The following is a 27937-nucleotide window of genomic DNA, read 5'->3' as shown; positions in this document are numbered from 1 at the left end:
ATCAATAATGTAATACAAGTAAAACTGATACGGAGTTAGAACTCTGAAAACAAAATCCCTCTTAGAGAAAGTCATGAGAGCACAAAGAGTCTACTGTTTCTCACTCACTTTTACTTTCTAATTACATCAGGTTTGTCAATAATTGAGCTACTGTAGTACTCATGACGATGTATTTTGATACTGAAGGTCATTCCACCTTAAATAATGCCACATTTTTTGGTCCATGGCTGTTGAGAGTTGAGGTTGTGGGTCCATATTCTCCAATTTCTGTAAACCAATTTTTCAAGATTTTTTTAATCTTGTAATCTCCTAATACTCATTCCCACAGAACATGCAAAATGTGGTTTAAATCCATAAACTTCCATCCTTCAGAAGTTTAAGACTTATTCTTGCAGAGAATCATAAAAGGAGCACAAGGATCTGCCTGTTAATGACAGCTCTTTATTTGGACTAGTATAATAAATACTTGAATAATTACACATGAACAAAATCACAGTAATACAAAACTATTGAATATTCTAAAAAAACAAAAGGAATATCCAGTTAATTTGTGCACAACATGAAAGAAGGCATCCGGGTCGTCATAGACTTGAACAGGAGTCTCAGACACCTCCAGAGAGCTGCTCTTCTTCACTGTGACTGAGAGGGAGACAATCAGGGCTCATTCGTACGAGCAGCATTTCGGTTCAATACCAAATAAAACCCTTCATTCTCATTCTTCATTGGTAAAAGTAAGCAAGCAAGCCAGCCAGCCAACATCTCTCACAGACATGTGGACCTGGCCACGATGAGAAGACACATGCTACACTAGAACAACTGTCCATCTACCAATGCCTGCACACTCAGCTGTAAGTAGTGGCAAAACATTTATATTTCAAGCCATTGATTAGATGCTAAACATTGTGGAAACACATGCATTTTGTAATAGTCTGCGAGGAATGAAGGAATTTCGAGATTGTCTTCCAGTAGAACACAAACTCAATACAAGTTAAAACCTGTAGTTATTTTCTTGCAGTTACATAGCCAAACACAGAAGAAGCATTTGTTGTAGTGTGTTAAAACAAAAGCCCCCCCAACATTTGTGTATTTAACCAATACTGCCTTCCCTTTCAGTCAACACTCAAATACAACAACAAATATTTGGTCCATCCATGGTCCCATTCTTCTTTAAGGATTTTCTAAATTATCTTGGCTTGGACACTGCCATGGAGCACTGAAATGTTCCCCTTGTACATCCAGTGATTCTTTAACTGTTCCAGATTTTTTTTGCAAGACATTAAATACCAATATTAAAACTACAGAAAACATGGTTTCTCAAAAAATAGGTGGTGGTAATACTGGTAACTGTGAGAAACAGTAACTAGGTTTCGTCTATGTACATGAGACTCTTGATTAGTTGATAAGCTGCAGTGAGGCAGAGCAGTCAGTCACGTATCGTGCGTGTCATTAGAGCTGGCCGGGGTTCGCCTCTAGGGCATAGAACACACACATATATGGGTCAGGAGGTTAGTGAGGTGGCCTGACTAGAGAGGACTACATTAACAGAGCTTCAAGCTTCATCATCATTAGTAGAGAGGAGATTGTATTATCTAGGCACTACCCAGTGTCACTCACACCTTTTCTAAGCTCTATTGATTTCCACTATGGAGCATCTTGCCAGCTTTCTTAAGATTCAATACAGTAACAGTTTTTGCTCCACAAAAAAACAAACAAAAATAAGATCAAATAAAGACAAAATGTTTAAACCTTTTTGTTAGATATCGTTTTGCTCCAGCAAAATAATGACCATGCACCACACCTCATGGTGAGGAAGAGAATGACTTGAAAAAAGTATTATTCATCAGAGAGGAGGGTTATACGGGTTAAGAGTGAGCTAGGCCAGACATCCTAGTCCCTGCTGACAGGAGGGTGTGACCTGCCCTGGGAAAGTGCATTAGGCAAAGGGTTGGGCTTTAACCCTCTCTGGCGCCAACACGGGGCTCTGCCAGCGAGCTGTGGATGATGCCCGTGATGGACTCCAATCCCTCTCCTTCCAGGAAAGTACGATGATCACCCTCAATCACATGGACCGAAACCTTCCCGTCACACACCTGCACACAAAAGGGCCCGCATTTCAGAGTCTTTAGGATTTCTAGGAATAACATATGAAAATATTTTGTGCATATATTATATAAAAATAAATAAAGTGACTGAATTTTTCAACCAATGGTTCTCCATCCAAACCAAAAGAATAAAATTCTGCCTTTTGGCATTAGCACATGAGCTCCCATCGTATGCATACCTCATGTAGTTTGTAGTCGGCCCCCAAGCCATCGCCATAGTCGCTGCTGGTCTTGGCTCTCAGCAAGGTGATGTTGCCGTGGTACTTGCTGGTGGGGACGTAGCGGTCGGCAGCCTTCAGCTTGTAGTAGAACGTGGAGGCAGCGAAGTGGAGAGAGTCACGATTGACGTTCTCGCGAGAGGAGGTGATGAGATCCACCGCCTGGCTCACTCGAGCCTCCAGGTCTGTCATAGGTAACAACGTCTCCAAGAGCTGAGACACATACAGAGAAGCAGAGATGAAGAAATTTATGTAGAGATTATATACCAAGAGTACTGCCAAGAGTATTTTATTATGAAGGACTGGTGGGTTCAATTCAATATATAACAAATAAATATAAGGAAACAGTCTGCTTTAATGGTTTCTGACCATTTTAAAAAGCTGATAAAGGCACAGCTTCATAAGGAATCATGCTGTGAAAGTGCCAGTATTGCATTTTGTGGGGGGTTTTTTGTTTTTTTTTAAAGCTACTGCTCAGTACTAACAGGGGAAAACATGAACTGGGATAACCGGCATCCAAAAACGTTTCCCTGGTTAAAGCAGTAAAAGGCCTGAGCAGTGAATACCCCTAACGGTTACCTTGTTGTACTCTATGCTGGTGAACTGCTGGACGAAGGCACACAAAGCCTTGGTCTCTGCCTCAGACTCGTTGCCTGGGGTCAGCTTGGCCCTGTAGCTCTGTCAGCATGACGCACAGTACAAACAAAGCTTTAGACTGTTACAATGCATAGTGCGTGTTTACACAGGAAACGTACAGAAGACTATATGCATGCCAACCTGCGTATATGCCGCCACATACGAATGGGAGCCATCGAAGAGAAAGAGGTAGTCGACAGCGCACTGGCTCTGCTGCAGCTGGGAGGACATCTCAAAAGCCACGCATGCACCAAAGGAGTAGCCAGAGATACGATATGGCCCCTCCGGTTGCACCCGCTTCACACACTCCACATAGTAGGCAGCCAGGCTCTGAATACTGTCCAATGGAGCAGCTACACACACAGAGATTGATTAGTTCAAACCCTTTAAACCCAAAAAAGTAACCTAAAAGCCAAATAACATTATCCGTTACAGTGGAGATTCCCCCCCAGTACTTCAGCATATGCTCACACAGTTCATTTAACTGAGCAGTTGCTGCAGTAGGGCTCCCTCTCTGCAGGGTGGAGCCTGTTCTACTGCTGTACCTTTGGTGCACTGCAGGCCGTAGCAAGGCACGCTCAGTTTGGTGGAGAGTGCGTGGAAGGCGGCGACGGAGCCCTCTATGGGGTGGACGAGGAACAGTGGCCTCTCCGCACTCTGCACTTCGTTCAGCCGCATCACGGTGGGGCCGTCCGGGTTCACCAGCATCAGGCTCAGGTCTGGCCCCTGGAGCGCCTGCGCACCGGGCCGCTTCGCTAGCCCCGCCCTGGCTTCTGGGTGGACGTGAGGGGAAAGGGACATTTCTAAATGTCTCGCCATGTCCCTTTCAGGAATTGCATACACACGCACTTGACCACACGCGCTGGTGCACGCACACTCACCCTCAACTCCTCCTGACTTGCAGGAAAGTTCACGCAGCTTGTTGATGGTGAGTTGGCGGATGTCTCTCATTGCCATGACGATGTCATAGTCCCTCTCCAGTGTCTGCCTTACCTCCACGCCCATGAGCGAGTCCAGGCCCAGGTCAGCCAATGAGGTGTCAGCATTCAGGCCGCTTACATCGCGCACACCTGAGCAAAGGACGGGTGTGGTTTTGAATGCAGAGGGTTATGAGCAGCAAAGATAGATAGATCGACACAGCCCTGCAGTGTCATTCTCTGCCAAGTGCAACCTCACACATGCCAACAGTCGTGAAGGGTCAGCAGAGCCCAGGCCGGAGCCCCTTACCCAGGATGTGAGCCACGGCCTCCACCAGGTCCCTCTGCCTGCTGCCATCTCCCTTCGCCACCTGCACCCTCTCTGCCAGCACAAAGCTGGACACCACCGGCCGATGCTGGCACAGGAAGCGGTCCAGCACTTCCAGGCAGGAGGCCATGTGCTGGGGCAGCGTGCCACCGATCACCGCGTCGTTCCCGCCCATGGTCTCCAAGACCACGCCTACGTCGCCAATGGCGCCCCACTGGATGGCCAGGCCGGGCAGGCGGTCGAGCTGCCGCTGTTCACACACACGCTCCATGGTGGAGTTGGCGAAGCCGTAGTTGCTCTGTCCAGCGTTGCCGCGGCCACAGCTGACTGAAGAGAACACCACAAAGTGCTGCAGCTCAGGACACTTATGTCTCGTCACTCTGTGGAGGGGAATCAGTCAATTAGCCATTAGCTCATAGCGTTATGTTGGTAGCCAATTCGTAAAGTGTGAAATGACAGCACTTACCTGTCCAAGTGCAGGGTTCCATCATATTTAGGCTTGTTGACCTCAATAAACTGCTCTGGTGTCAGATTCTCAAGCATGCCATCTTTCAAAACCTACACAAGCATGGGGAACACAGTATAGGAATCATTTTGCTCACATCAGTGAAATTCTCTTGTCCCTGAAAATAAAGACATGGATGGGGGGCATTACCATGGCAAGGTGGAAGATGCCACCCACAGGGCCCAATCGGCAGGCTTCAGTTATGAGGCGCTCTGCCCCTTCTTGGGTGCTGACGTCGCTGGTGGACACTAGGACCTGGACGCCCATAGCCTGCCAATCTCGAACACGCTTAGCCTGATAACCTATTTCAAGCACATAACCATTTTATAGCCAGTTGCTCATGAAAGACAACACAAGCCAAGAGGGGAGAATAGCTAGATTTTCTACAATAGAATGAACATTGATGATCCTATAATGAAATAGCAGCTAAACTTGTTTGGCCTTGGCTGGTGTGGGGCTGGCCATAGAGGGCAGTTACCATTCCGGATGCCCGAGCGCGAGGTGAGCACCAGCTTGCGGGCACCTCTTTCCACCAGCCAGTGGGCTAGCTCTAGGCCGAAGCCTCCCAGGCCCGCCGTGATGATGTAGGAGTGTGAGGCAGGGCAGAAGGTTCGGCAGATGGCTGGCAGGGCAAGGGGAGCAGCTGCAGAACTGCTACCAGGCTCCTCCTCCGAGCGCACCTGAGAAAAGGGAGCGAGTGTGTGCGTGGGGGGGGGGGGGGTCGCGTGACAACCAACCAGGTGGTGAAGCAGAATTCGACAGAGACAGACCGACCGACCATCCCGTGCAGCTTCACATTTAAGGCGGCAGCAGGATGGAGCAGTTCTTACCTGCAGCAACACCTTGCCGATGTGCTTGCCCTGCGCCATGTAGCGGAAGGCGTCCTCCACCCGGTCCCTCTTGAACACAGTGGTGCGGAGAGGCTGGACCACTCCGTCGGCTATGCCCTTCTTCAGCAGCTCCGACACCTCCTCCCACTCGCGGTTGCCCTCCTCAAACAGGGCGTCCAACAGAATGCCATGGAAGGCCACGTTCTTCAGGAACAGAGCCATGCCTGACACGGGGCCACAGAGGAGGGTTGGCCAACCGCAGCGTTCCGTGGAAAACATGACTCAGAATTTTCCATTACACCATCCCTTTCCGCAGACGTTCACATTTGAAACGGTCCAAGTTAGATTTGGAACAGGGCCATCGATGGCGTACACTGCACCATTCTAGCTTGGAGTGCCCAACTGGATGGACTCTAGCGCTCACCTAGAGGGGTGTTGTTTGACAGATCGTATTTGCCGATCTCCAGGAAGCGCCCATGCCTGGCCAAACAGCGCAAGCTTGCCTGCAGCTTCTCCTCAGCCAAGGAGTTCAGAACCACATCGACGCCTGGGCCCAGTCCAAAACAGCACAGATTACTCAACTAAGCAATAACCAATGATCCAATCGACACGACTGATCCCTGAGCGATTGGTCATATCTAAACACAGCAGGGCATACCTCTGCCTTGTGTGTGCTTCAGCACATGCTGCTCAAAAGACGCGTCTCTGGAGTTAGCAAAGGACTCGGCCGTGAGCTGCGGGAACCGCTCCTGCAGGTAGGCCCTCTTCTCTTTGGAACCTGCGGAACCCCAGAGGTGCGTCAAAGCCACCCTGACCGGCCCATTAGCAGCAAATCAGGCAGAGACGTGCAGGCACGTGTGGGCGTGTGCGGAGATGGCCCTCACCCACGGTGGTGAGCACCCTGCAGTGCATGCTAAGCGCAATGCCGATGGCAGCCTGGCCCACTCCTCCGGAACCAGAGTGGATGAGCACGCTCTCGCCGGGCCGCAGAAACCCGCGCACCACCATGGAGTAATACGCAGTAGCGTAGACCACAGGCACAGAGGCGGCCTGTTCCAGACTCCTGCACGCACACAACACAGACGCAGACAGAATGCCATAGCTTCTATTAGTAGGAGGTCATAATTCTCATCAGACAGTAGAAAACATCTTCATATTTTGCCTCAGATTACAAGTGGATTCTAGGCTATGGAATTGCTCTCTGCATGGAAGATTATAGGCTATGGAATCCCTGTCTGAATCGCTCTCTCTCGCATGTGGGTGTTGCAGTCATTTGCCAAGAGCCTTACCAGCTGGACGGGACGTCCCAGAGGAAGCGACGGTCTGCATCCACGACGGTGGCCAGTCCTTTAGCCGGCAGCAAGCCCATCACACGGCGTCCGCTGGGATCTCGGCCAGAGAACTCCATTCCCAGCATGCAGTGCTGTAGCGCTATGTCTCCTGCACGCAGAAATTGAGAAAGGATATTTGGGCTCAGTTCACCGTGCCTGATGCACACAACATTGTGACAAATATGGATGTGGATGTGGATGGTGGGGGGGGCGGATTTTATCTGAAAGCATCAGGCACAAACGCCTGCAAAGCTCCAACTAAACCCACTCAATTGCACGTGTTCCTTCTGTTCAGGTACTACACCAGCTCCAGCTCTTAGTAGAGTGGTAAAGGAGGAGCTAGCTACCGGGAATGGCGTCTGGTGGCAGTTTCCCCGTGGCCAGCATAATGTCTCTGAAGTTGAGGGAGGCGTAGTGGACGCAGCAGAGCTGCACGCTGGGGCTCGAGGCGACAAAGTGACGCAGAGGCGAGGCGATCCAGCGCAGCGATGCCAGGTCACCACGGGTCAGCACGTTCACGTAGGCCTGCTCCGTCGGCTCCTCGCGCAGACCTATGGCACCGAGTCAGACCGTTGTCAACAACCAGCTGGCAACCGCCCACAGCACACGTGCGCTCACGGGCGGGTCGGACGCGCGTCACCAGAAGTCCTGCTGGTAAGAAAGGGACAGTGGCGGCGTACCTTGTGCGAGCAGCTGGTGCCGGAACGCCCCCCACTGGCCGTCCCGGTACACATTCATAGTGAGGTCTTTCTGCAGAACCGCCTGCATGTCCTTGTGGGTAAGCTGCAGCGAGGGAGCGGTGGAGGACTTCTTCAGATTAGACACGAAAGCACACCTGGAGAGAAGAAAAAAAAAAAAAGGACCCCAAGGACAGCTAAGGGACGCGTGTTCAACGCACCATTAATCTTTAACCTAATGTGTTGCATTCAGCTTCTTTTATACAACGAGCCTGGTAATGAGATTGAAATATTACTGCCAACATTCCACAGCTCTGTGCAGCGAGAAGTAACGAACTAACCGAACGCGGCTGCCGCCGGGTTCCTGTCTGAGGCAGTTGACCATACCCACCACTCCATTATGGCCTTGGGTGGCAGTCAGCCACACTGGCTTATCGGATTCCTCGGCCAGCGTGCTCTGACAGAAGATGAAAAAAAAAATGAGCGGAAAACAAGAGAAGGAACATTTAAAATTCGGGGGATCGTGTTTTAGAGTTGCAACATTTTGCTTGGCCCCCTGGACATTGCAGATAACTTGCATACATACTGTGCACCAAGCTTTACTATGTCTTTAAATAAGAGCAACAGTTTACAGACACCACAACTCACCTTTAGTGACTCTACCCATGTGTAGTCAGTGGAGTCTACGGACACGGCCATAGGCCGCTTCTCAGGGGTCTGTCTGCGTCCGAGAAAGAGGACGGAACCATAGAAGGATTTCTTCAGCATCACCAGGTTAAGAGAGGACTGTTCAAACAGCTTCTCCCATTCTGCCTGCACATGCACACAGTCACAGCACACATGCAAGAGGAACGAAGAGCAAACACAAATTAGCAGAACCAAAACAGAAAAACACAGGAAAGAAAGTGAAAAATGTATGGAATACCAAGATACACAGCACATATAAAACAACTGCAGGCGGTCCATCCGTGTCTGGCCATTGAAAGAGCACTGAGAGGCTCTTTCCCATACCTGAGTCAGCAGTCTACTCTGGCTGTCCAGAGAGGTGAGGAACGCGACCATCTCGCCCAGCGGGTCTCCCTTCAGGAGGGTGTGGAGCAGCACAAAGCCCCCCTCCCTGGCAGCAGAGGCCAGGTTGTCCAGCAGTGCACCTGGGCTCGCCACCGGCCCTGCTGCCGCACAGTTGCACACCACCAGGTCAGCGGCGGCCAGGGCCCCTGCGGCTGGCCCCTGCTCGGGGTCCCACTGGGCGCTGGAGATGCCCTTCTCCTCCAGGGAGCTCTGCAGGGGGGCCAGCAGGTCCGGGGTGATGTCCGAGGCCGTGTAGTCCAGTCGCAGCATGGGCTGGATGTTGAGGAGGCCGACGGCACGGGAGAACACGTGGCCGACGCTGGAGAGGGCCTGACGAGAGAGGGTTAAAAGGTCAGGCACCAGCTCAACACAGCAAGGACCCTGGAAGATGCTCTGCATTGAACTCGTTGGAGGTTTATTTTAGTCACATGTCAGTGCACAAAAGAAAATGTACTGGCTAAATGAGCTTATGCTTTTTTTAAAAATTAGATATAAAATAAAATAAATATTTTTCCATTATGACAATATTAAATTATTGAGGTTATATCTCATCCTTCTTTAGCTATTAGGGAAGACTATCTACAAATGCACCAAAACAAATTTACACCATTTAAGCATTTATTTGAATAATAAATGTAATAACTTTGGGGCTAAAAGATACCGGACACGCTGGCTCTACACTCAATCCCTTTTCGTTAGTCAAGAGTCACACAGTTCACTGCACCTCCAGGACTTTGAGCTTGCCCGCGGCGCTGTTCTCCAGGGCCGTGTCCAGGCAGTGGCGCAGGGCATGCGAGTCCAACAGGCCGTTGAGGAGCGGGTCCTGGAGCAGGTAGTCCCGCTCCTTCTGCACAGCCTGCTTCAGCTCCGAGCGCAGGTTCCCGTTCAGCTCCAGAGCGCACAGGCCAGCGAGCAGCCGCGGGAGGCCGCCCTCCGCCCCCGAGCCGACGCGCTCGCCCTCCGACGCACCCTCCAGCCCTGGGATGGAGATCTTCACACCCTGGCTGGCCAGTTTCTTCTGGACATGGTTAATCAGACCTGTTGAAGAGATGACCCAGAGAATGGCTAATCATCATCTGTGACAGCTGAAGGCAGTAATACATGCAAATCTAAAATCTCCACCATAAACCCCTTAAAAAGTTAACAACTATTAAAGTGAAATCTCACACATAGGTACCACACATCCTTTCATTTGTACTCGATAGTCAGAGTGTGAGAGGGACGTGACTTGCTTTTGCAGCATCTTAGCTGTTCTTGCAGCTTCCCATCAGATCCCAGGTACTCAGTCTCCACATAGGGTACAAAGACAAGCTCCTCCAGAGTGGGAGGGCTCTGTTGCTGCTGGCGACGGGGTGCAACGGTGGCATGGAGGCCACAGATTTGAACGCCGCCGGCCTTAATGTGGTCCAGGCAGCGGTTGAGGTGGACATCAACAGCTAAAGAGAAGAAGGGAGAAAGTTGAGACTTTGCCGACATGGACCTTAATTTTCCTATACATGTAAAACAGCAGTTTCAATTGCAGCAATAGCATAACCAAGTTGGGGACGCAACAAGGCAGTGAACACTGTACCTTTGCGATCCCCTGAGTAGTCCTGAACCTTCTTCTCGTGCAGCGTGGGGTCTACGCACACCGAGCGGATCCGGGTGGGCAGACGCAGGCTGCGGCCAGACAGGCCCAACACGATCATCTGCAGCATGGTGTCCAAAAATGTCACCCAGTTCCCCGTCCACTGTAGCTTCCCATGATCCCCTAAAAACCAGACCAGGGGTCAGGTCTTGGCTTACACAAAACTCCCCGGCACGGAGTCAAGTCAGAAGCATGTGCTATGGCTGTGCAGTTCTCAGTATGCTGCATGAGAACTGGGGTGTTCACCGGCACTGCTGGACTCCAGAATGCCCTGGAAGGTTTTGCCGTAGTCGTAGCCGCGCAGACGTAGCTCTTTGTAGACATCTCCGGCTTCGAGAGGTTTGGCTTCCTCCACCTCCAAGCTCACAGGTTCGGCCATCTGAGACAGGAAGGAGTCCAGTGCCTTTTCCTCCAGCACGTTCACCTTACCTGGGGCAGTCAGGAGCAGGAGACAACACGCACACAAGCACGGCGGCATTAATCGCTCATGGCTCAGGTGCTGAACTAGAACATGTGCTGGTTCATGTGGTGGTCCATACAGGAGATTTGGCTAAGAGGGTTCTAACTTACCACTGACTGCCAAGTTGCCATTCTCGGACACCTCAAAGCGGTTTGTGGCAGGCATGAGTCCAACCTCCAACTGGACAGATCCTTTTGTGGAATGTAGCAAAGTGATCAGGTTGCAGTCAAATATGCTTGTATGTTTTATTTTTATACAAAATAAGATCAACTTGACATACTGAGCCTAGATTAATTAATTACTGTCAGTGGGAGATGCACATATGCACAATATGAAATCTGTACTGTAGGGGACGCAGTGGGACTCTCACCAGTCCTGGGCAGAATGGTGGCTCTGTGGATAGTGACGTCCTCAAACGTGACTGGGGTGTGTTCCATAACTGTGCCCAGACTCCTCATCAGTGTTCTCCATGCCAGCACCAGGTATCCCGTGGCTGGGTACAGGACCCTTCCGTCAATACAGTGGCCAATCACGTAGTAGTCTGGGGATTCGGGATTTGTGTCTGCACAGAGGAGATGGGTGGGAAGAAAAACCAGATGGAAAAGGAGAGTCTGGTCTTAGTTGCTGTTGACAACCAGCATAGTTCAGTCACTGGCAACGACGAGCATGTCTGCGACCTTCTGATCAACGGACTCCTTTCTTCAAGGACGAACTGATTTTTTTAATATCAGTAGGTGTGACAGCATAATATAGTTTGATTCAACATTGAAAAAAAAAAAGAAGGATCTTCTCACCAATGTTGTAAACTGTGGCTGAGGTGGAACCCCCAGAGCCTGCTGGGAAGTCCTCCACCTTGGGCACGTCCCAGGTTTGGGAGTGGTCCCACTGGATAAGAGGGGAGATGAGAGGGGTCCCCACTGGTACAGGGTACTCCACAGGATGGAGCCGGTTACTGTCCACGTTAATACTGCGAGCCAACCAAATGTTTGCATGAAATGGTGACTAAAACAGATCAGAACATTTCCGAGTTCATACAAGACATGCCTGTACACCAAAGTCACTACTGACCCATTCATGTAAATCTTGCCTATCTGAGAGAAGAAGAACTCTTGGTTGTTGGCATGTCCCCTCTTCATTAAAGGCAGAATAGAACAAGTGGGCTTGAGGCTACGCCTCAGAATGGCCTGTAGGGGGAGCCAGAGTACATTCAGTAAGTATACATGTGAGCACATGCGGAATTAATTCTCTTGATGCGTTCAAAGCATGTGCCCCCTCTCGCTGGCTGACCTGCAGCAGGGCATGCGGCGCTATCTCCACCACCACGGCGTTGTCGGGCACGAGGCTCAGGCCCTCCTGGAAGAGCACGGGGCTCACCAGGTTGTTGACGTGGTACTCGGCCGAGGAGTAGAGGGCCAGCGGGCTCTCCCACTCGGCCTGGGGGATGGATGTGCTGATCCAGCGCGCCGAGCGGGGACGTGGGCTTTTGATCACCTGCGCGCATGCAATGACAAAAAAACAAAAAGACACCGTGAGCAAGACAGAAAAAGGAGAACGCATCCGTGCACGTCCCCTGTGTGCGTCTGTGTAGGCTCGTAACGTAGGCTCACCTTCTGCAGTGCTGCCAACAATGCAGGTGCTATAGAGGCCATGTAATAGGAGTGGAATGCGACACCTGCACTGCGCACCTCTTTGGCAAACACGCCGCTCTCCTTCAGCTGGGCCACAAACTTGCTGACAGCCTCCTACACACAGACGAACACAGCAAAAACGCCCTCTTATTAATTGTTAATTCTGTTACTGCAGGAGACAGCTCTGAATAATGAAAGGAAGACGGCGAATGAGGGAGGTGAACTCCACCTGTGGCCCGGAAACCGTGACCGTGTCCTCCGAATTGTGGCAGGCTGGGACCACCCCCTGAGGACACTGGGCCTTGCACTCCTCCCAGGTGAGACCTGGGTGGGGAGGGAGGAGTCAAGTTCAGCACTAAAAGAACGACGGCCTAGCAGAGGAGGTCTCGTGCCTCCTGACGATCATGGCTTTAACGGTGACGGGCAGGCCGTCTTACCCACTGCGGCCATGGCCCCTGCTGGTAGGTTGGCTTCTTTGATGCATCTGCCTCTCCAGTAGGCCGCCAGGATGACCTCGCTCTGGCCGAGGGAGCCGTCGGCGTAGCCGCACGCCAGCTCGCCCACGGAGTGGCCCACGATGCCTTGCGGCTGCAGGCCCAGTCTCCGCAGCATATCTATTTGCGCTATCTGGAGAAACATGCAACCATCACCTTTAAGGTAAACAGAAAAGTCTGAGGGATATAAATGGTTGGTGGAATTGGTCGTAACAGGTAGGCATGTTCAATATCTGCAGAAAACATAGTCACTGCTATGCAAACAGGGTTGGTGAAAAAAGGATTGTGAAATACTACACTCAGAATTATCTAGAGCTTAGATTTCAAAGAAAGTTACTGCAAGGCACTATGTGGCAATGCTAGGGCTTTGCTTTAACAATGTCAGTCCAGCACGTGCACGGCACTGGGGAACCCTGACCTGAATGGCGGCGAGGCCCACAAAGGCATGCACCGTGTCCTCGAAGGTGTTCTCGTCAGCCTCCAGGAGGAGGCGCGACACGCACAGCCCTGTGTCCCGCAGAGCCTCGTCCGAGCGAAGGATGGAGTCACAGAAGTCCTGCAGCCGCATCAGGCTGCGGCCCATGCCAGCCCACTGCGCCCCCATACCTGGGGGAGTCCCAGAAAAACTTGGCTGTTAAAACTGCAGCCTACGTTTAAATGTCTACTATCTGGCAAAGCTTAGTAGTTTAACAAATGGGTGCTGAAGCCTTCACTCACCAGAGCAGATGTACCAGAGGGGCCTGGGCGTGGCCTGAGCTTGCTGGACCTCGGTCACCTCCCCCTGGGCCCCCATCAGCGTGTAGCCCCTGTAGGGCATGCTCGCGGTCGGGGCCGCAGACACGTCATTCAGCAGGGCCAGGAAGGCCGCATCCTGGCTGCACTCCTGTGCCTTCTTCAGGAGAGAGGCAGTGGCCTCCTCAGTGCGCCCGCATGCCTGCACCAGCCTGAGCACAGAGGGGGGTAAGGATGGCAGGGGGTGCCCACGTCCTGGCGGGCGCAGGATCACGTGCACGTTTGAGCCCCCGAAGCCAAAGGAGTTGATGCCCACGATGCCGCCACGGACGGGGACGGGCTCGACGACCACGCTGACGCGTCCGTCTCTCAGTGCCGGGATATCGGGGTTGGGCTCGTGGAAGTGAATGTTGGGCGCCCACATGCCATGCTCCAGGGACAAGATCACCTGGAACACGGAGTGGAGGGGTCAGAGTCGAGGACAACTGCTCCACAGGGAAAAGTTGAAGGGTAATGCACACAGGCAGTGGGTGACAGAAAGCACCTGATGACGCGGTCAGACTCACCTTGGCGAGGGCGGCCAGGCCGGAGGCAGGCTCAGGATGGCCCATGTTGGACTTGGTGGAGCCAATAAGCAGAGGTTCCCGCTGTGACTGGCAGAAGACGCTGACGATACCGTTCACTTCTTGTGGGTCCCCAACCTAAGTGAACAACATAATGTGTCTTGCATGGGTGAACAGTTGGGTGTGTTTGCGCATGCATACATGCATGTGTGTGCGCGTATGCTCATGTAGTCACCTTGGTGCCAGTGCCATGGGCCTCAATGTACTCAACCTGCTCAGGTGAGACGTTAACTTCCTGGTAGAGGGAGCGGACCAGGCGTTGCTGCATGTCCCCAGACGGAAATGTCACACCTGGACAAAAGGACAACACACCATCAAATACCTCTGCCATACACACACCCACCCCTCAAAATGGTACTATAAAAGGAAATTTAACTATAAGAAATGTATGGATAACCTATAAGTTATAAAGCACAAAACATTTTGCATAGGTCCCTTTAGCAGCGTACATAAGGGAAGAGCTGCCAGAAGACCTGCCTGCTGCACACAACACCTGAGCAGCAGCCTGGAGAGCAGACCTGCACAGCTCCAAGCATGCCTGCCCTTCCTCGCATTTCAGCAGGACGATTAGAAACACACGCTGGGAGGAGTGTGTGCCACGGGGCACTGGGGGAAAGGGCACAGCCTCAAATACCCAGAAGAACCAGGTCACTGTTCTCCATTACAGTAATCTGGCATCACAGCTCTACTTCTAAGAACAAGGTAGTGGAACAGTTTGACATACTTCCCCACTACATGAGGAGTTTGGATAAATCTGGCACAGACAGGAAAGCAATATGAAATGAGAAGATAGTTGCACCGGGCTTAACACCTTGCTCTTTGTAGCCATCCGTATTGTTGCCAGCGTTGAGCACAGTGGCGTATACCCTCTTGGCCATGGACTTCTTAGTCAGTAGAACAGCCACAGCAGCTTCTGAGCGACAATAACCATTTCCTGAGGCAGAAAAAAAACAAAACAACAACAAAAAAAAAAGTTTAAAACTTTATAGCTTTTGCCGCACACCTTAACTCTATATCCATCCAAAATATAAACAAAATTTTAGTATATGAAAATTGCTGTGATACCCAGTAAAAAAAAAAAAAAAAAACATTTAAAAGAAAAGATGTTACAGCAGACCTACAGTGGAGTAAATTTCATATAGCGTGAATGTGACATCAATAATAATAGCAAAATCACCGGACGAGTCAAAAGACTTGCAGGTTCCATCCGGACTGAGCATGCCCAGTTTCATGAACTGCACTGAGGTAGTGGGCTTGAGCAGCAGGTTGACTCCACCCACAAGGGCTGCATCACACTGGCCGTGGCGAATAGCATTAAAGGCATTTTCCAGAGCCAGGAGGCTGGAGGAGCATGCCGTGTCAATGGCTGTGCTGGGGCCTAAAAAAAGACACAACAAACACTCATAATATAGAAGTACACAGTCAACATCTTGGGCACAGTGTCAAAATTTATGCAGTAGATCACATTTCATGCATAGATGAAATGACTCAGCTATTATGAAAGAGTAGGGAATAGTGGTGAGGCATTAGCCTAATATTCACTTCCTAAATGCTCTTTGCATGATGTCACAACAAAATAAGGCAATTTAAAAAACAAAACATGAAATGAAGTATAAATGCACTATGAACAATGTTTTACATAAATAAATATCAAACAGCTTAAAATAGATTGAGCAAAAAAAGCTTGCTCTTGGAGAGAAGCTAGAGTTTCTTCATCATGCAAGACAAGTTTATTAGTATAGCGCCTTTCATACACAGTGGCTATTCAAAGTGCTTTACAAAGACATAGAAGAAGAATTAATAACAAAGTACATTAAGGAACAAAGGCTAGAAATGACAGAACGTTTGCATACCATTGAAGTCAAAGTAGTAAGACAGGCGGTTGGCGAACATGGCATGCTGGCAGCCCGTCATGCTGTATCCCAGCAGCTCCTCTGGGTCTTTACTGAAGGCCTCACCTGCCTCAGAACCACTCACGCCGATGTACACGCCAGTCTTAGTGCCACGCATGGCCATTGGGTTTATGCCTGCCAGGACAGAGCGTACCGTCAGCAGTCAGGCGTCCTTGCACTCGCCCATACACGCCATTTCTGATGAGATGGTGCTTTCGGAATTAAGTTTTAGTGCTGTTGAGCTACTGAATTCTACTTTTCAGTTACCACACTTTTCTAAATAAATCGGTCTACTCATTTTGAATGTTTCATGCTCAAGCTTGCCGGACCGCTGACCTCCATCAACGATGGCCTCGTATGATATCTCTAGGATAAGCCTCAGCTGTGGATCCATGGTATGGGCCTGTTTGGGATGAACGCCAAAGAAGCCTGCGTCAAATCTGTCTATTTCTTTGAGATTTCCATTTCTGCGGGGAAGCCCGTACAGACCTAAGTGGGAAAGCAGGATATGCATGAGGGTTACTGATTGAAATGGGGGAGGGAGAAAACCCCCACAAGATTTCCTATTTATCAAAAGCTGTGACTCGGTCCTCTGTGCCTCGAGCCTGCTGGTGCTTGTAGCACATGAACGAACATTTGCAGTGTGCCAGAGAGAGAGAGAGAGAGAAAAATCTGTTCAGACGATGCCGTGTCAGCAGGCACGCAATGAAAGCAGCAGACCAAAGAGACCAGAGAGGGGGACCAAAGTTGAACATCTCTTCATCTACTGAAATCAAGTCACTCACTCAAAATCCAAAGCATGCCACTTTTAAAGGTTACGCAAGTGTTCAACCGAAAGCAGGTCTGTAAAATTCACCCGTTAATTGGCAAAAGATGTGGGTATGCTTATGGGACTGTGTAGGATACCTGGCTTCCATCTTCTGTCATCCTCTGTGACCATGTCGACACCATTAAAAAGGTTCTGCCAAAATTCTTCCAAATTGTTCGACTCGGGAAGCCGACCCGAAATTCCAGCTATGACGATCTCCTCCATGACGAGAGGGTGAGAGTTTCTGTGGGTCCGGACAGAAAGTAACGAGAGCAGTCAGAGAGCAGACATGACATTAAGAATGTGCAGTGGGTGGAGGGCACTGCAGGAGGAGCCTGGAGGACTGCAGGCTTTGCTCGCCGTTTCCGGGATCAATGCATTCACAAGAGCTCCATCCCTATAGCTGCCATCCAAAAAGCAGGAGATTCCTGCTTACTACGAGGTGCACCCTAGCACCACATTGGGCACAAAGTATCCCTCTGTTCTGCACCCCTCTGAGGTACAGCCAGTCCTTGAGGGAGTGTCTGACTTGGAGCAAGTTATCCACGGACAGCCTGGATTTACCAGTCCTGATTCTTTGAGTAACCATACACTAGACTATTTAGTATTTTTCCAAGCACAATTTCACCTGACTCGAGACATCAGCTAATTAACAAACCCTGAATAAATTGAATGGATGTGGTAAAATGGGGAAAATCATTAAAAAAAAAAAATGCAGTTCAGGCTTATTTCAGGTCTGGGAAACTGAACAGTCCTTCCTCAACAAGGAAAGTAAACACCACAACAGTAATGTTGCTCCTCTTTTTGTACATCTACAGCATATAGGTAGTTTAAAAGTATAAAAGAACAACCAAGTGCACAATATGGGAGTCTCTCAGCTGTGAAGTAAAGAAATGTCTAGATGCAACCTTTCAGAGCAGATAAACCTACTAGTGGCGCTTTCCTGAAAGAAAATGCACATGAATGAGCAAACATGCATTTTCTTTTTGACGCATTTTTAGCGCACATGACAAGGACTGATTTCACAACCCATTCAGTTGTGCATGAATGAGATATTGTAGCCGGCAAGGGTAATTCTCTTCTGACTGGGAAAAACTTCCTTGTTGGAGAGAATTCCTTGCAGCTGTAAACTGTGTGTACTAGTCCATAAAAAGGCAGCAGCTTACATGTAGCCAAAGACAAAATTCAACTTAAAAGAAATCTTTATGTAATCTCATCACATAAGAAAGCATTGCGCTACTTTGGCCCTCTCAATTTTTTGTGGGATATATGTTTGAGAGGACTTTCAGATAATTACATTCAGCAAAAGGCAAAATGTTCCATTCTCAAAAGCAACAATTCTCAGTCACTTATTTACAGTGTAACCCTGCAGCATACTTGTGTTAGGCTGTATTGGATATGGTCATTAGGTTAGTATTGTTTGTTACTATAGAAACAGGCAGGTACCTGCCAAACAGGTATTCACATATAAGTTTGTCAATGCAGGAATGCATGTGAAGGACTGTGAGATGTAGTGCTGTCAACACACATAGTTCTTACAGTCATTACATTCTTACAGTCCTACAGTCTATAGCATTACAAATGTGAATACCAAGTAAGGGGGGGGGGGGGGAGTCATTTCATGGCTCTGTAATACTGTAATTAGAATAAGAATTATTTTACTTGAAAATTTAAACAGTAATTTAACTTGGTAGGTCGGAACAAGAACACAAAATATGCAATGACCAAAAGTGGAAACCCATGTATGTAAAACTAAATGGTAAATTGCACTGCTTTTATTTTTAAACGCAACCCACTACCTCAGCACTCAGGCCAGGGCAGATTGAAAGAACAATTAAACCTGACCCAGATCTAAAATATTTAGCATCACCGTCTCCCTATAGCATTGAACTAGGGTTTTAAAGTAATAGAAAACAATTAATTGAACTGTGCTTAGTTTACAAAAAGAAAAACAAAATCTAACTGGGCAACATGACCATATCCGTTCCAGCCCTGTAGCAACATGTTTCACTGGGATTTGATAACATTTATGGTATTTAGCAGTCGCTTTTATTTAAAGCGACTTACAATTATAACCGAGTACAACTTGAGCAATTGAGGGTTAAGGGCCTTGTTCAGGGGCCCAATGGTGGCAACTTGGCAGTGGGGGGGCTTGAACCCACAAGCTTTTGTCAAGCTTAAAAGTCAAGCACATTAACCACTGAGCTACCACCTATTGAACACCGGAACACGACAAAACGTGCACGACCAGGCAGCACCGGTACAACGCACGTCCCTTCTTTCTCAAACATTTGTACTCATGTAGTTCTGTGCAACATGCGTGTATATTGTAGTTTGTCGCATCATGGTCGTTTCGTTACGTCTACAAGCTATCTAACCTATATAGCTGAGTGAAGGCCACTGAACTTGACCTGACTTGAGTGACCCTGGAGTGATAAAAGTGGCTTGACCTTTGAGGCCAACTAAACCAGCAGTCTCCAAAAGCCCAATAATTCAGTCAAACCATCACATGAAGAGGAAAATCCCCATGCAAAATCATAAGAGGACACCATGCTTGCCTGCTTTTAGTAACTGATAGTGTTCGTAATGGAGACAGTGTAACTGCATTACCTGTTAGCTGGTTAACAGAGTTCGTAATGAAAACCGTATATATGCATTACACCTGTTAGCTGGTTAACTCAGTTCATCAACTGCTAATGTAGCCTATCCTGACGGCGTTTATACAGACCAGCTGTGGCCATTCAAACATATATTACATATGCACACTACAAGCAAGCACAATCTAAAAGACTACAGGCTGGAAAGATGATGAATCTTTCTTCAGGAGGGCGTGCTTCAGGGGCAATGGTTATTCAGGAAAACGGCATCATTTTGTCCTTAGCCAGCTGAGGGAGGGTCTAGCTAGAGCCCCTTTACGCACTGGCAGTTTTAAGCTCATTTTTGAATGATTTGTACTTGTTCACTTTAACAGTAGGTATCTGAAATTGTACACATAGCACAATGATCATTCAGGATTCAAACTGAAGCAGACACTTTGGAGAAGACATCCATTCACATCCAGGCTTATTTTTCCATCATTTAGGTTCCATTTGAGCTCATTTAATACAGAAGAAAATGTCAAAAAACCATAAAATGCCTTTGATTTTTTTGGTGTATAATGCGTCTGTTGATGCTGGAGATTGATTTTCACTCATACTCTGCATTCTCTGATTCACCAGGGTCTTGTGTAATAAATGGAACAGTTTTGAGCATATACATGAAATGACCAAATATCTACACAATGTTTTCCACTAGGTGTCCTACACTTCTCCAAAGGGTCCAATAATCTCTCCAATGCAAACTAAGTCATTAGTCACTATATATCAACTTTGCATGTTTCATTTTGCCAAAACATAAGTTACTTTAGTAAGTTCCACAACAATATTGGATTCTTAGCATCACTGTTGGCATCATTATGGGAAATACTGTACTAGCTACTACTACTATACTAGCTAATACTGTAATACTGTAAAGAAATAGTATACTTTATCATTTATACTTACGATTTGTAGCAGGATTACGAATTTCCAGCAGTGAATGGAAACATCCAGTGATTTGATATGCAAACATCTTAGCTATTCTATGATAGCAGCTAAGCTAATCGATGCTAGCGGTCAAACTAGTCCATCCTAGCAGCACTCAAACAATTCCACATAAACTTCAGCTAAAATAAGCCTCTTCCTTTCCATGATGTCCAAACATATTGGCAAAATCATCAAATCAATCTTATGGTTTCGCCAAACAGCGCCAAACCGATGCGCTATGCTATCTGCTAACAACACGGAAGCACTGACAGTATACTGTGCGCATACCTTTAAATATTAAAGGGATGACTAAACAATGCAAGTGAGGGGTCTACGTTTTCATCTAAGCCTCCTCTATTTGATGAAACTGCTGCCAATCAAGCAGCTTGCCCTGGAAACTCTTGGAAACACCTGGAAGTAAATGTTAGTCACCCTCCCTCCCCTTCTCGTTTCACACATAGGTGTGAATTGTTGTCACTCCAAAACAATGGTGCTGCAACAGACAATAAAAATCAATATAGAGTAGAAAAGGGGGGTCTAATGCTCTATTCAGGAACAGTTTTACGTCAGTAGCATGCTTTTTCAGTCAACCAAAGGCTTGCGTAGTTTGGGTATTTTTCGAAGGAATCGCTTCTTGGCCTTTTGGCTAAGATCAAGTGTAGTATCTGTTCTTATCAGTTGTGGATTTTACAGATTTTACGCTTGTGGAGAACGCTGCTGCGCTTGGGCCTTTTTTTTATAGTTTTAGTGAGGCCAAGGGTGATCTTAGGTGCAGACCCGGGAGGCTTGTCCTCCATCGCCGCATGTGATCCCTTGGTCTCTTTTATTGTTTTATTTGATTTTTAGTATTTTAGGGTGTTTTTTTAAATTTTGTTTTAAAGCCCCGGCTCATCCCGACGACAAGGAGGACGACGATCCCAACTTGGCCAGCAGGGGGAGGACCTCCCAGCACAGAGGCAGCTGCCGGCGTGGGGGACCAGCTTCAGCTCCGACTCCGGGACCGGCCAGAGATGGCCGTGGATGGCAATGGGGCGGCTCCACGCCGCATGGCGCAGGCAGTAGAGGCGCCAGCAGAGACCCCGACAGCTGCCAGGACCTCCCTGGCGGGACCGGGTCTGAGGGCAGGCGGAGGCCTGCTCAATACGGCCCGGTTCCGCTGGAGGGACCCGGAGGATGGGACCCGCTTTACTGAGCGGGTCCCCTTCATACGGGAGGTACTGATCGGCTGTTTCGGGCTCCACCCTGGGGCCTTAATTTGTGCTCAGCGCAATGGTGCGCAGCACTTTTACGACGTGACTATGGCGAGTGATGCCGCCTATAAGAAAGTCCTGGAGCTGGAGGGAAGAATGGGTGACCATCCGCTGGGATCGAGCCCCTATGGGACGGTGACCGGCGGATGGTCACCATCCATTTCTTTAACCCCCAAGTTAACCCCCCGCAGCAGAGGTGCGGATGTTTTTGGCTAGGTACGGGGAGGTCCTCCTGGGAGAGCAAATGGTTTGGGATGAGCTAGGGATTTGGAATGGGTGCTGCCAGTTTTTAATGAAGTTTGCAAAGAACAGTGAAGGGAAGGAGGTGTTCCCCCCCCCCCCCCCCGCATATTTTACATGTGCTGGGAATAGGGGGTACTTGTTCTTTAGGGGGCAGCCCGCCTTCTGCAGGGGGTGCCAGCACTACGGTCACCTGGCTGAGGGGTGCCAGGATTCCGTATGCAGAAACTGCCTGGGGCCGGGGCACCAGGCTAAAAACTGTAAGAATCCCCGCCGGTGTAGGGCGTGTGGGGGGGAGGGACATTTGGCACACTCCTGCCCTGGAAAGGTTAAATCTTACGCTATGGCATTGGTAGGGGGCGGGAGTGTGGCCTCGAACAATGAAAACCCCGGGGGGGAGGAACTGGAGTCTGTAGAGGAGACGACCCCCCCCGGGGGAAGACGAGGATTCCCCCCCCGCAGCCCTCATGACATCCTCACTGGCGGAGGTAAGGTCCCTGGCCCTGGGCCAGCCCCCTCGGCCTTTGGAGGCACCCCCTGCCCCTCCCAGCGGAAAGGCCAAAAGGAAGAGGGAGAAGGCCCAGCGGGATAAAGAGAAAAGGATGAAGGCGGGCCCCCCCTCAGCGGCAGCACCCCATGAGGAGCCCTCCCAAGCTCCAGACTCCTCCCTTGCCCCCAAGGCAGATGATTACAACAGATTGGTGGAGGATGATACGCCCCCACCACCCACTACATATGGGGGCAGGGAGGGGTCACCCAACGAGACCCCATTCTTAGAGGAGACTACGGACAATGTGGATTTTTAGTTGATTTTTAGGATGTTTTACTGTTTTAACGTGTTCTCTCCTTCTTCTCTTTTATTCATGGTAGATTTTACTATTTTAACTTCTAACGTCAGAGGGCTCCAGAACGCGAGAAAGAGGGCAGCAGTATTCCAGGACTTGGCATCGACCCCTTCAGCAATCTATTGTTTGCAAGAAGTTCACCTGAGGGACCAGAGGGATGAGGCTCTTTTTTCCCAGCATTGGAAGAAAGGTAAAGCCTACTGGAGCGTGGGTGGTGTCCACTCTTCAGGCGTGGAAATCCTGTTGGGGGACGACACTATCGTGCCGGGGAAGGCGATGGGGGTGGACATCACCTGGAGAGGCCAACACCTTAGGGCAATTTGTGCCTATGCTCCGGTAGAGGCCTCGTCCCAAATTGCTTTTTTTGATGCACCGTTCCCGTCCTGTGTCACGAATAGACACCTTTTTTTGGCAGGTGATTTTAATGTTTTCTTGGAAGGGCGTGCAGATGTCAGCTGGAAACATTTTAGAAAGCTGCTCCACGATTTCAGCCTGACTGACGGTTTTAAGAAATGCAACCCCAGAGATCCAGGCCATACCTGGCATAACAGTCGAGGGGCATCAAGCCGCCTAGATTACATCTTGGCGTCACCCTCTGTGCTTTTTAAGAAGGCCTCTTTGACCCCACGCTGGTTCTCTGACCACTTGGTGGTAGAGGCCAGTGCTTCCATTAACGCACCTGCAGTAGGCAGGGGTTATCGGAAGCTTTACATGCAGGTCTTGGAGGAAGCAGAGTTCCAATCTCTGTTCAGAGACCACTTTGCAGTCTGGCGAGGCTGCAAAGAAGGTTATGCCTCTCCCGCGGCATGGTGGGAGCACGTGAAAGAGTGGACCCGTGCTCTATCTACGCACTATTGCTGCCGGCGCAAGGCCGAAAGGCTGGGTCGAGTCCGGGATGTGGAGAGGCACCTAAAAATAGAATACGCTGATTGGAATAACGGAGGGGAGCTAGACCTCGCTAGAGTGCAGACCCTTAAGGACGAACTCAGGGTCCTGCACGAGAGGTCGGCGGCAGCCCTCCTGTTTAATGCCAGGTTGCAGCTGGCTGAGGAGGACGAGCGCTGCACAGCATCCTTTTTTCAAAGGGTCCGGCAGGCTCGCCAAGAGTGACGTTTTACATCGCTCAAAGACTCGGAAGGCCCCACCTGTTCGGACCCGGCCCGGATGATGGAGGTTGCATATGATTTTTATCCGAATCTTTTTAATAAAAGAAGTACAGACTTTGAAGTAGGGGAGCAGTTTTTGGCAAATTTTAATGTTTGCCTTCCGAGCACCACCCGGGATAGCTTAGAGGCCCCCTTTACTCTGGCAGAGTTGACGGGGGTACTTGGCAAAATGAACCGGCGTAAGGTCCCTGGCCTGGATGGACTCCCTGTAGAGTTTTACTCTACATTTTGGGATGTCCTAGGGCCAGAGATCGTGGAGGTAGCCGAGGATGTGCCCCGGCAGGGTTTGCTCGCTGAGAGCATGCGGTCCGGGGCACTCTCCTTGTTATACAAGAAGGGCGATCCTACTGATCTCGCCAATTGGAGGCCCCTGACCATGCTTTGCGTAGACGTAAAAATCTTCGCAAAGGCCCTGACCGAATGTCTGAAAAGAGCCGTGTCACTTTTGGTTCACAGTGACCAGACCTGTGGGGTCCCAGGGAGATCGGCAACCTGGAACCTCCATTTAATCAGGGATGCCATCTCCTGGGTTGAGGACAGAAATGTCCCTCTGGCGCTTGTGAGCTTAGACCAGGAGAAGGCGTTTGACTGGGTGGACCACTGCTTCCTGGAGAGGGTGTTGATGAAGCTAGGGTTTGGGCCCTTTTTCTTAAGGTGGTTTAAGACATTGTACGCTGGGGTGGGAAGCTGTTTCTCCATCAACGGTCACCTCAGCGAACTAGTCCCTGGAGTGACGGGAGTTAGACAGGGATGTCCTCTTTCTCCCCTCCTCTACGCGCGCTACATCGAGCCACTTGCGGCCGCCATAAGGGCCCACCCGGAAATAGATGGTCTCCCCCTCCCGGGGGGTGGAGGTGCTGTGGTAAAGCTGGCTCAGTATGCAGATGACACTACATTGTTCGTATGCTCGGACCAGTCGCTCAGGCGCGCCTTGGACATGGTGCAGGTGTTCGGAAAAGCTTCCGGTGCCGCACTAAACCTTGGCAAGTCGGTTGCCAAATACTTCGGCTGCTGGAGGTATAGGAGGTATAGGAGGGCAAGCCCACCAGCGACAGGCCCTTGAAAATCTTGGGGGTCCACTTCACATCTGAAGGGGCTGCCTGGGTAAACTGGAAAGAGAGGTTAGCTCTTGCCCGGGAAAAAGTTGGGGCTGTGGAAGGCCAGGTCCCTGTCCTTCCTTGGTAAGGTATTAGCATTGAAGGTCGATGTGCTTCCCTCACTGCTCTACTTGGCTCATGTGTACCCTATGCCTCGCACCATGTGGCGAGGCTTAACTAAGGACGTTTTTAATCTCGTCTGGGGGGGCAAGTATGAGTATGTTAAGAGGGAAGTTATGTACCTGGGAAAGGACAAGGGTGGGAGGGATGTCCCTGACTTCCCTCTCAAGCTGGACTGCCTGTTCTTTGCACAGCTCTGTGCATGGTTGGCTGCTCCCCTCGAGCACCCCCATCAGTATTTTATTCGGTTGTGGCTGTCCTGGCCATTGCGTAAAGTGGTAAGAACGTGCTCCAATTCCGGCCCCAAGGCTGAGACGCTGCCGGAGCACTATGACCACACGGTGAGATGGAGCAAGTCGCTTCCCGCGAGTCTGCGGCCCGAGGCCCTCGCCAAGCACAGGTTACTTTACAACATTGTGCTCGAGGCACGGGGGACTCGCACGGTTGTGGGCCTAGACGAGGACACTTGATCCAGAGTACAGCCGAAAGATTTAGACAACCGGCCGCAGGACCTGAATTGGCGGTGTGTGCGTGGCAAGCTGCCAGTCAGGGATGTTCCGTACAGGCACGGGCTCACCAGGCACCCGCGCTGCCCAAGGCCCAACTGTGTCGGGGAAGAAACTCTCCGACATGTGTTTTGGGACTGTGGGTATGCGCGGTATGACTGAGGCAAAGCAGCCGACCTGTGCAGGACATTAGACCCGCAGTTTACATTGACCTTTTAGAAGGTTACATGGGGGTGGCCCCAGGATACCAGGCCATCCTTCGCGCCCCGGATATGGAAGCTGGTGAGCATTACCAAAAAAGAACTATGGAATGCGAGGACCAGCCTCATCCAAAAAGGGACACGCCTGGACACCTGGGGATTATATAAAAAGGTTTGTGCGGATTTAAAATTTAGGATGGAGCATGACATCATCCGGTGGGGCTACCACGCGGCGAAGGAGAGGTGGAAGGGCCTCTTCGAGCTGTAGGCCCCCCGGAGTCTTTTAGGGTTTTAGTTGAAAAAGGTTTTAAACTTAGCTGAGACTCTGCTCCATCCGGTGGTCCCAGCGGACCACCGTATTTTATTGTTTTAACCACCATGATAGAGATACACAATAGGTGAACATTGTTTTAAGTGGAATCTGTAGGTCTGGTTTTTTATTAATAAGTGTTTTATTTTGTGTGTTTTTTATTAACAAATTAACACTTTTCTATTGTGGGTTTTTTAATGTTTTGGTTTGTGTGCCCGTTTTAACTAACATAGATCTGCTGTTTTAGCGTAGGCACTTAGCCTTTTAGCTTTTTAGTGGTGTTCTTATTTCTGTCTTTTTATAGAGAGGCCGTTTTAACAGTTTTATTGTTGTTTTACTCGGTTGTCCAGGCGCAGCCTGGCCGAGAAATTATCTTTTAATGGACATTTTATCACTGACTTTTTACATGGACTTTTAACGATATACCCCCATGTAATTGGTACATGGGTGGGCCGTGGTATTTTAATGTCCTGGACTTTTAAAAGACTTTTAAAGTTTAAAATTAAGTATATATATTGTTGGATTTTATTCTGTATTTGATTTATTGAACTTAATAAATCTTGGGAAAAAAATAAAATAAATAAATTTACGAAGGAACCGAACCGGTACAAAAATGTCGCTTTTACGCAAAGAAGTAAGCACGCAGTTAAAGAACTTTAACACTCCGTATACCGTTTAAATATGTCACGCAGTTGTTTTGATGGTAATTGAATTTTCTATGACAAAATCTGAACTTCTTATACCGGAATAATGTTTTAAAAGGCAACTTAAAAGGGCAGGCACGTTTTTGTGGAAATCTTACCCGAAAAACACGATGATTTCAGCGTACAATTTCTGGCGAACGGATACATGTAGACGGCTGAAAATCGGTAGGCAGGTACTTGTATTAGTCCTAAGAAATGTTATGTTGATAAAATGTACTGTACTTTAAGAATAATCAATTTTATCAAGTAATTTATTTGAGTATGTCCATTTGGGCCCGCCCGCGGGCCCGCTAGGGGGCGTCGGCGCATATAGGGGCTAACTAGCCATCTCGGATACTACCGTGAAGACGAAATAACTGCGAATTACAGCTAGCTGGCTACTTGGCCGTTATCTGTATCAGTCCGAAGAGATGACTAGGTCGTTGCGTGTGTTTAGATTCTGGTTTCACAAGACCAGTTAAAACACTGCAAAAGATGATCGCTTGAGACAATTTATCTGCGACAGTCAAATAATTCCCTAGCTGGCTATGCTAGCTAATGTAGCAAGCTAGGTCCTCATTTAAAGACGAATAACGCATCACAGCCAGCTAGCCGTTGAGTAAATAAAACGTTCCCTGAATATATCAGATTAAATACTAGAGCTAAATGTATCATTAGGCAGAAATCAAGATATATTGATCGTATTCGTTTACAACAACCAATCATTCTTATTGTTGAATACCTACTTCCCATATCAGTTCAGTGAGTTCACACTACAAACTAGGACAAATACACAAAATACATATTAAGTTGCTTACCAGTCGCAGTAGTTGAACGATGGTTCTACAGTACTTTGAATAAATGTACATTCAGTGTCAGGAGAGCCTGAGCTGACCTATCTTCCACTCGGTATCCCAAAATCTGTGTGTGCCTAGGCTCCCGGTGACATGGGACGAACTAACCCTTTGCGATTATCTAGGCTTGCCCAAAAAAAATGACTCTCTCTGCTTTGCCTCCCTACCTCTTTCATTTAAATGTCTACCATGCTCTATGGCCACGCCACATGGGCTGACAGTTG

At 49.1% G+C, this 27937-nt stretch overlaps 1 protein-coding gene and 1 pseudogene across 2 annotated transcripts; one reads left to right on the top strand and one right to left on the bottom strand.

Moving 5' to 3' along the window:
* Positions 1-421: 421 nt before the first annotated feature.
* Positions 422-27937, bottom strand: LOC145651298 (fatty acid synthase-like). Of its 2 annotated transcripts, none has more exons than XM_081697403.1 (42): positions 27678-27937; positions 16978-17123; positions 16408-16560; positions 16033-16206; positions 15357-15557; positions 14991-15113; positions 14355-14470; positions 14123-14257; positions 13542-14004; positions 13243-13430; positions 12768-12957; positions 12560-12654; positions 12310-12444; positions 11990-12193; positions 11771-11886; positions 11497-11669; positions 11073-11264; positions 10813-10893; positions 10489-10671; positions 10186-10365; positions 9848-10051; positions 9340-9653; positions 8556-8945; positions 8193-8357; positions 7886-8001; positions 7548-7702; positions 7215-7418; positions 6826-6976; positions 6421-6599; positions 6195-6314; positions 5961-6083; positions 5537-5760; positions 5185-5386; positions 4857-5008; positions 4668-4759; positions 4184-4581; positions 3838-4026; positions 3502-3726; positions 3098-3309; positions 2900-2998; positions 2282-2533; positions 422-2090 (listed from the first exon to the last, which is right to left on the bottom strand). In XM_081697403.1, exons 2-42 carry the CDS (start codon positions 17102-17104, stop codon positions 1953-1955), a joined length of 7533 nt encoding a protein of 2510 aa, XP_081553529.1. In that variant the 5' UTR covers positions 17105-17123; positions 27678-27937; the 3' UTR covers positions 422-1952. The 2 variants fall into 2 exon arrangements, with proteins under 2 accessions (XP_081553529.1, XP_081553528.1); XM_081697402.1 differs by having other exon boundaries at positions 3502-3729; positions 27678-27936.
* Positions 21069-21236, top strand: LOC145651418 (U2 spliceosomal RNA; annotated as a pseudogene).

This window comes from Electrophorus electricus, chromosome 15, assembly GCF_041902795.1.
Source record: "Electrophorus electricus isolate QZ-2024a chromosome 15, ASM4190279v1, whole genome shotgun sequence".
Taxonomy (NCBI): domain Eukaryota; kingdom Metazoa; phylum Chordata; class Actinopteri; order Gymnotiformes; family Gymnotidae; genus Electrophorus; species Electrophorus electricus.
The sequence above is the reverse complement of the archived record's forward strand: the minus strand, read 5'-3'. Positions and strand labels throughout refer to the sequence as shown.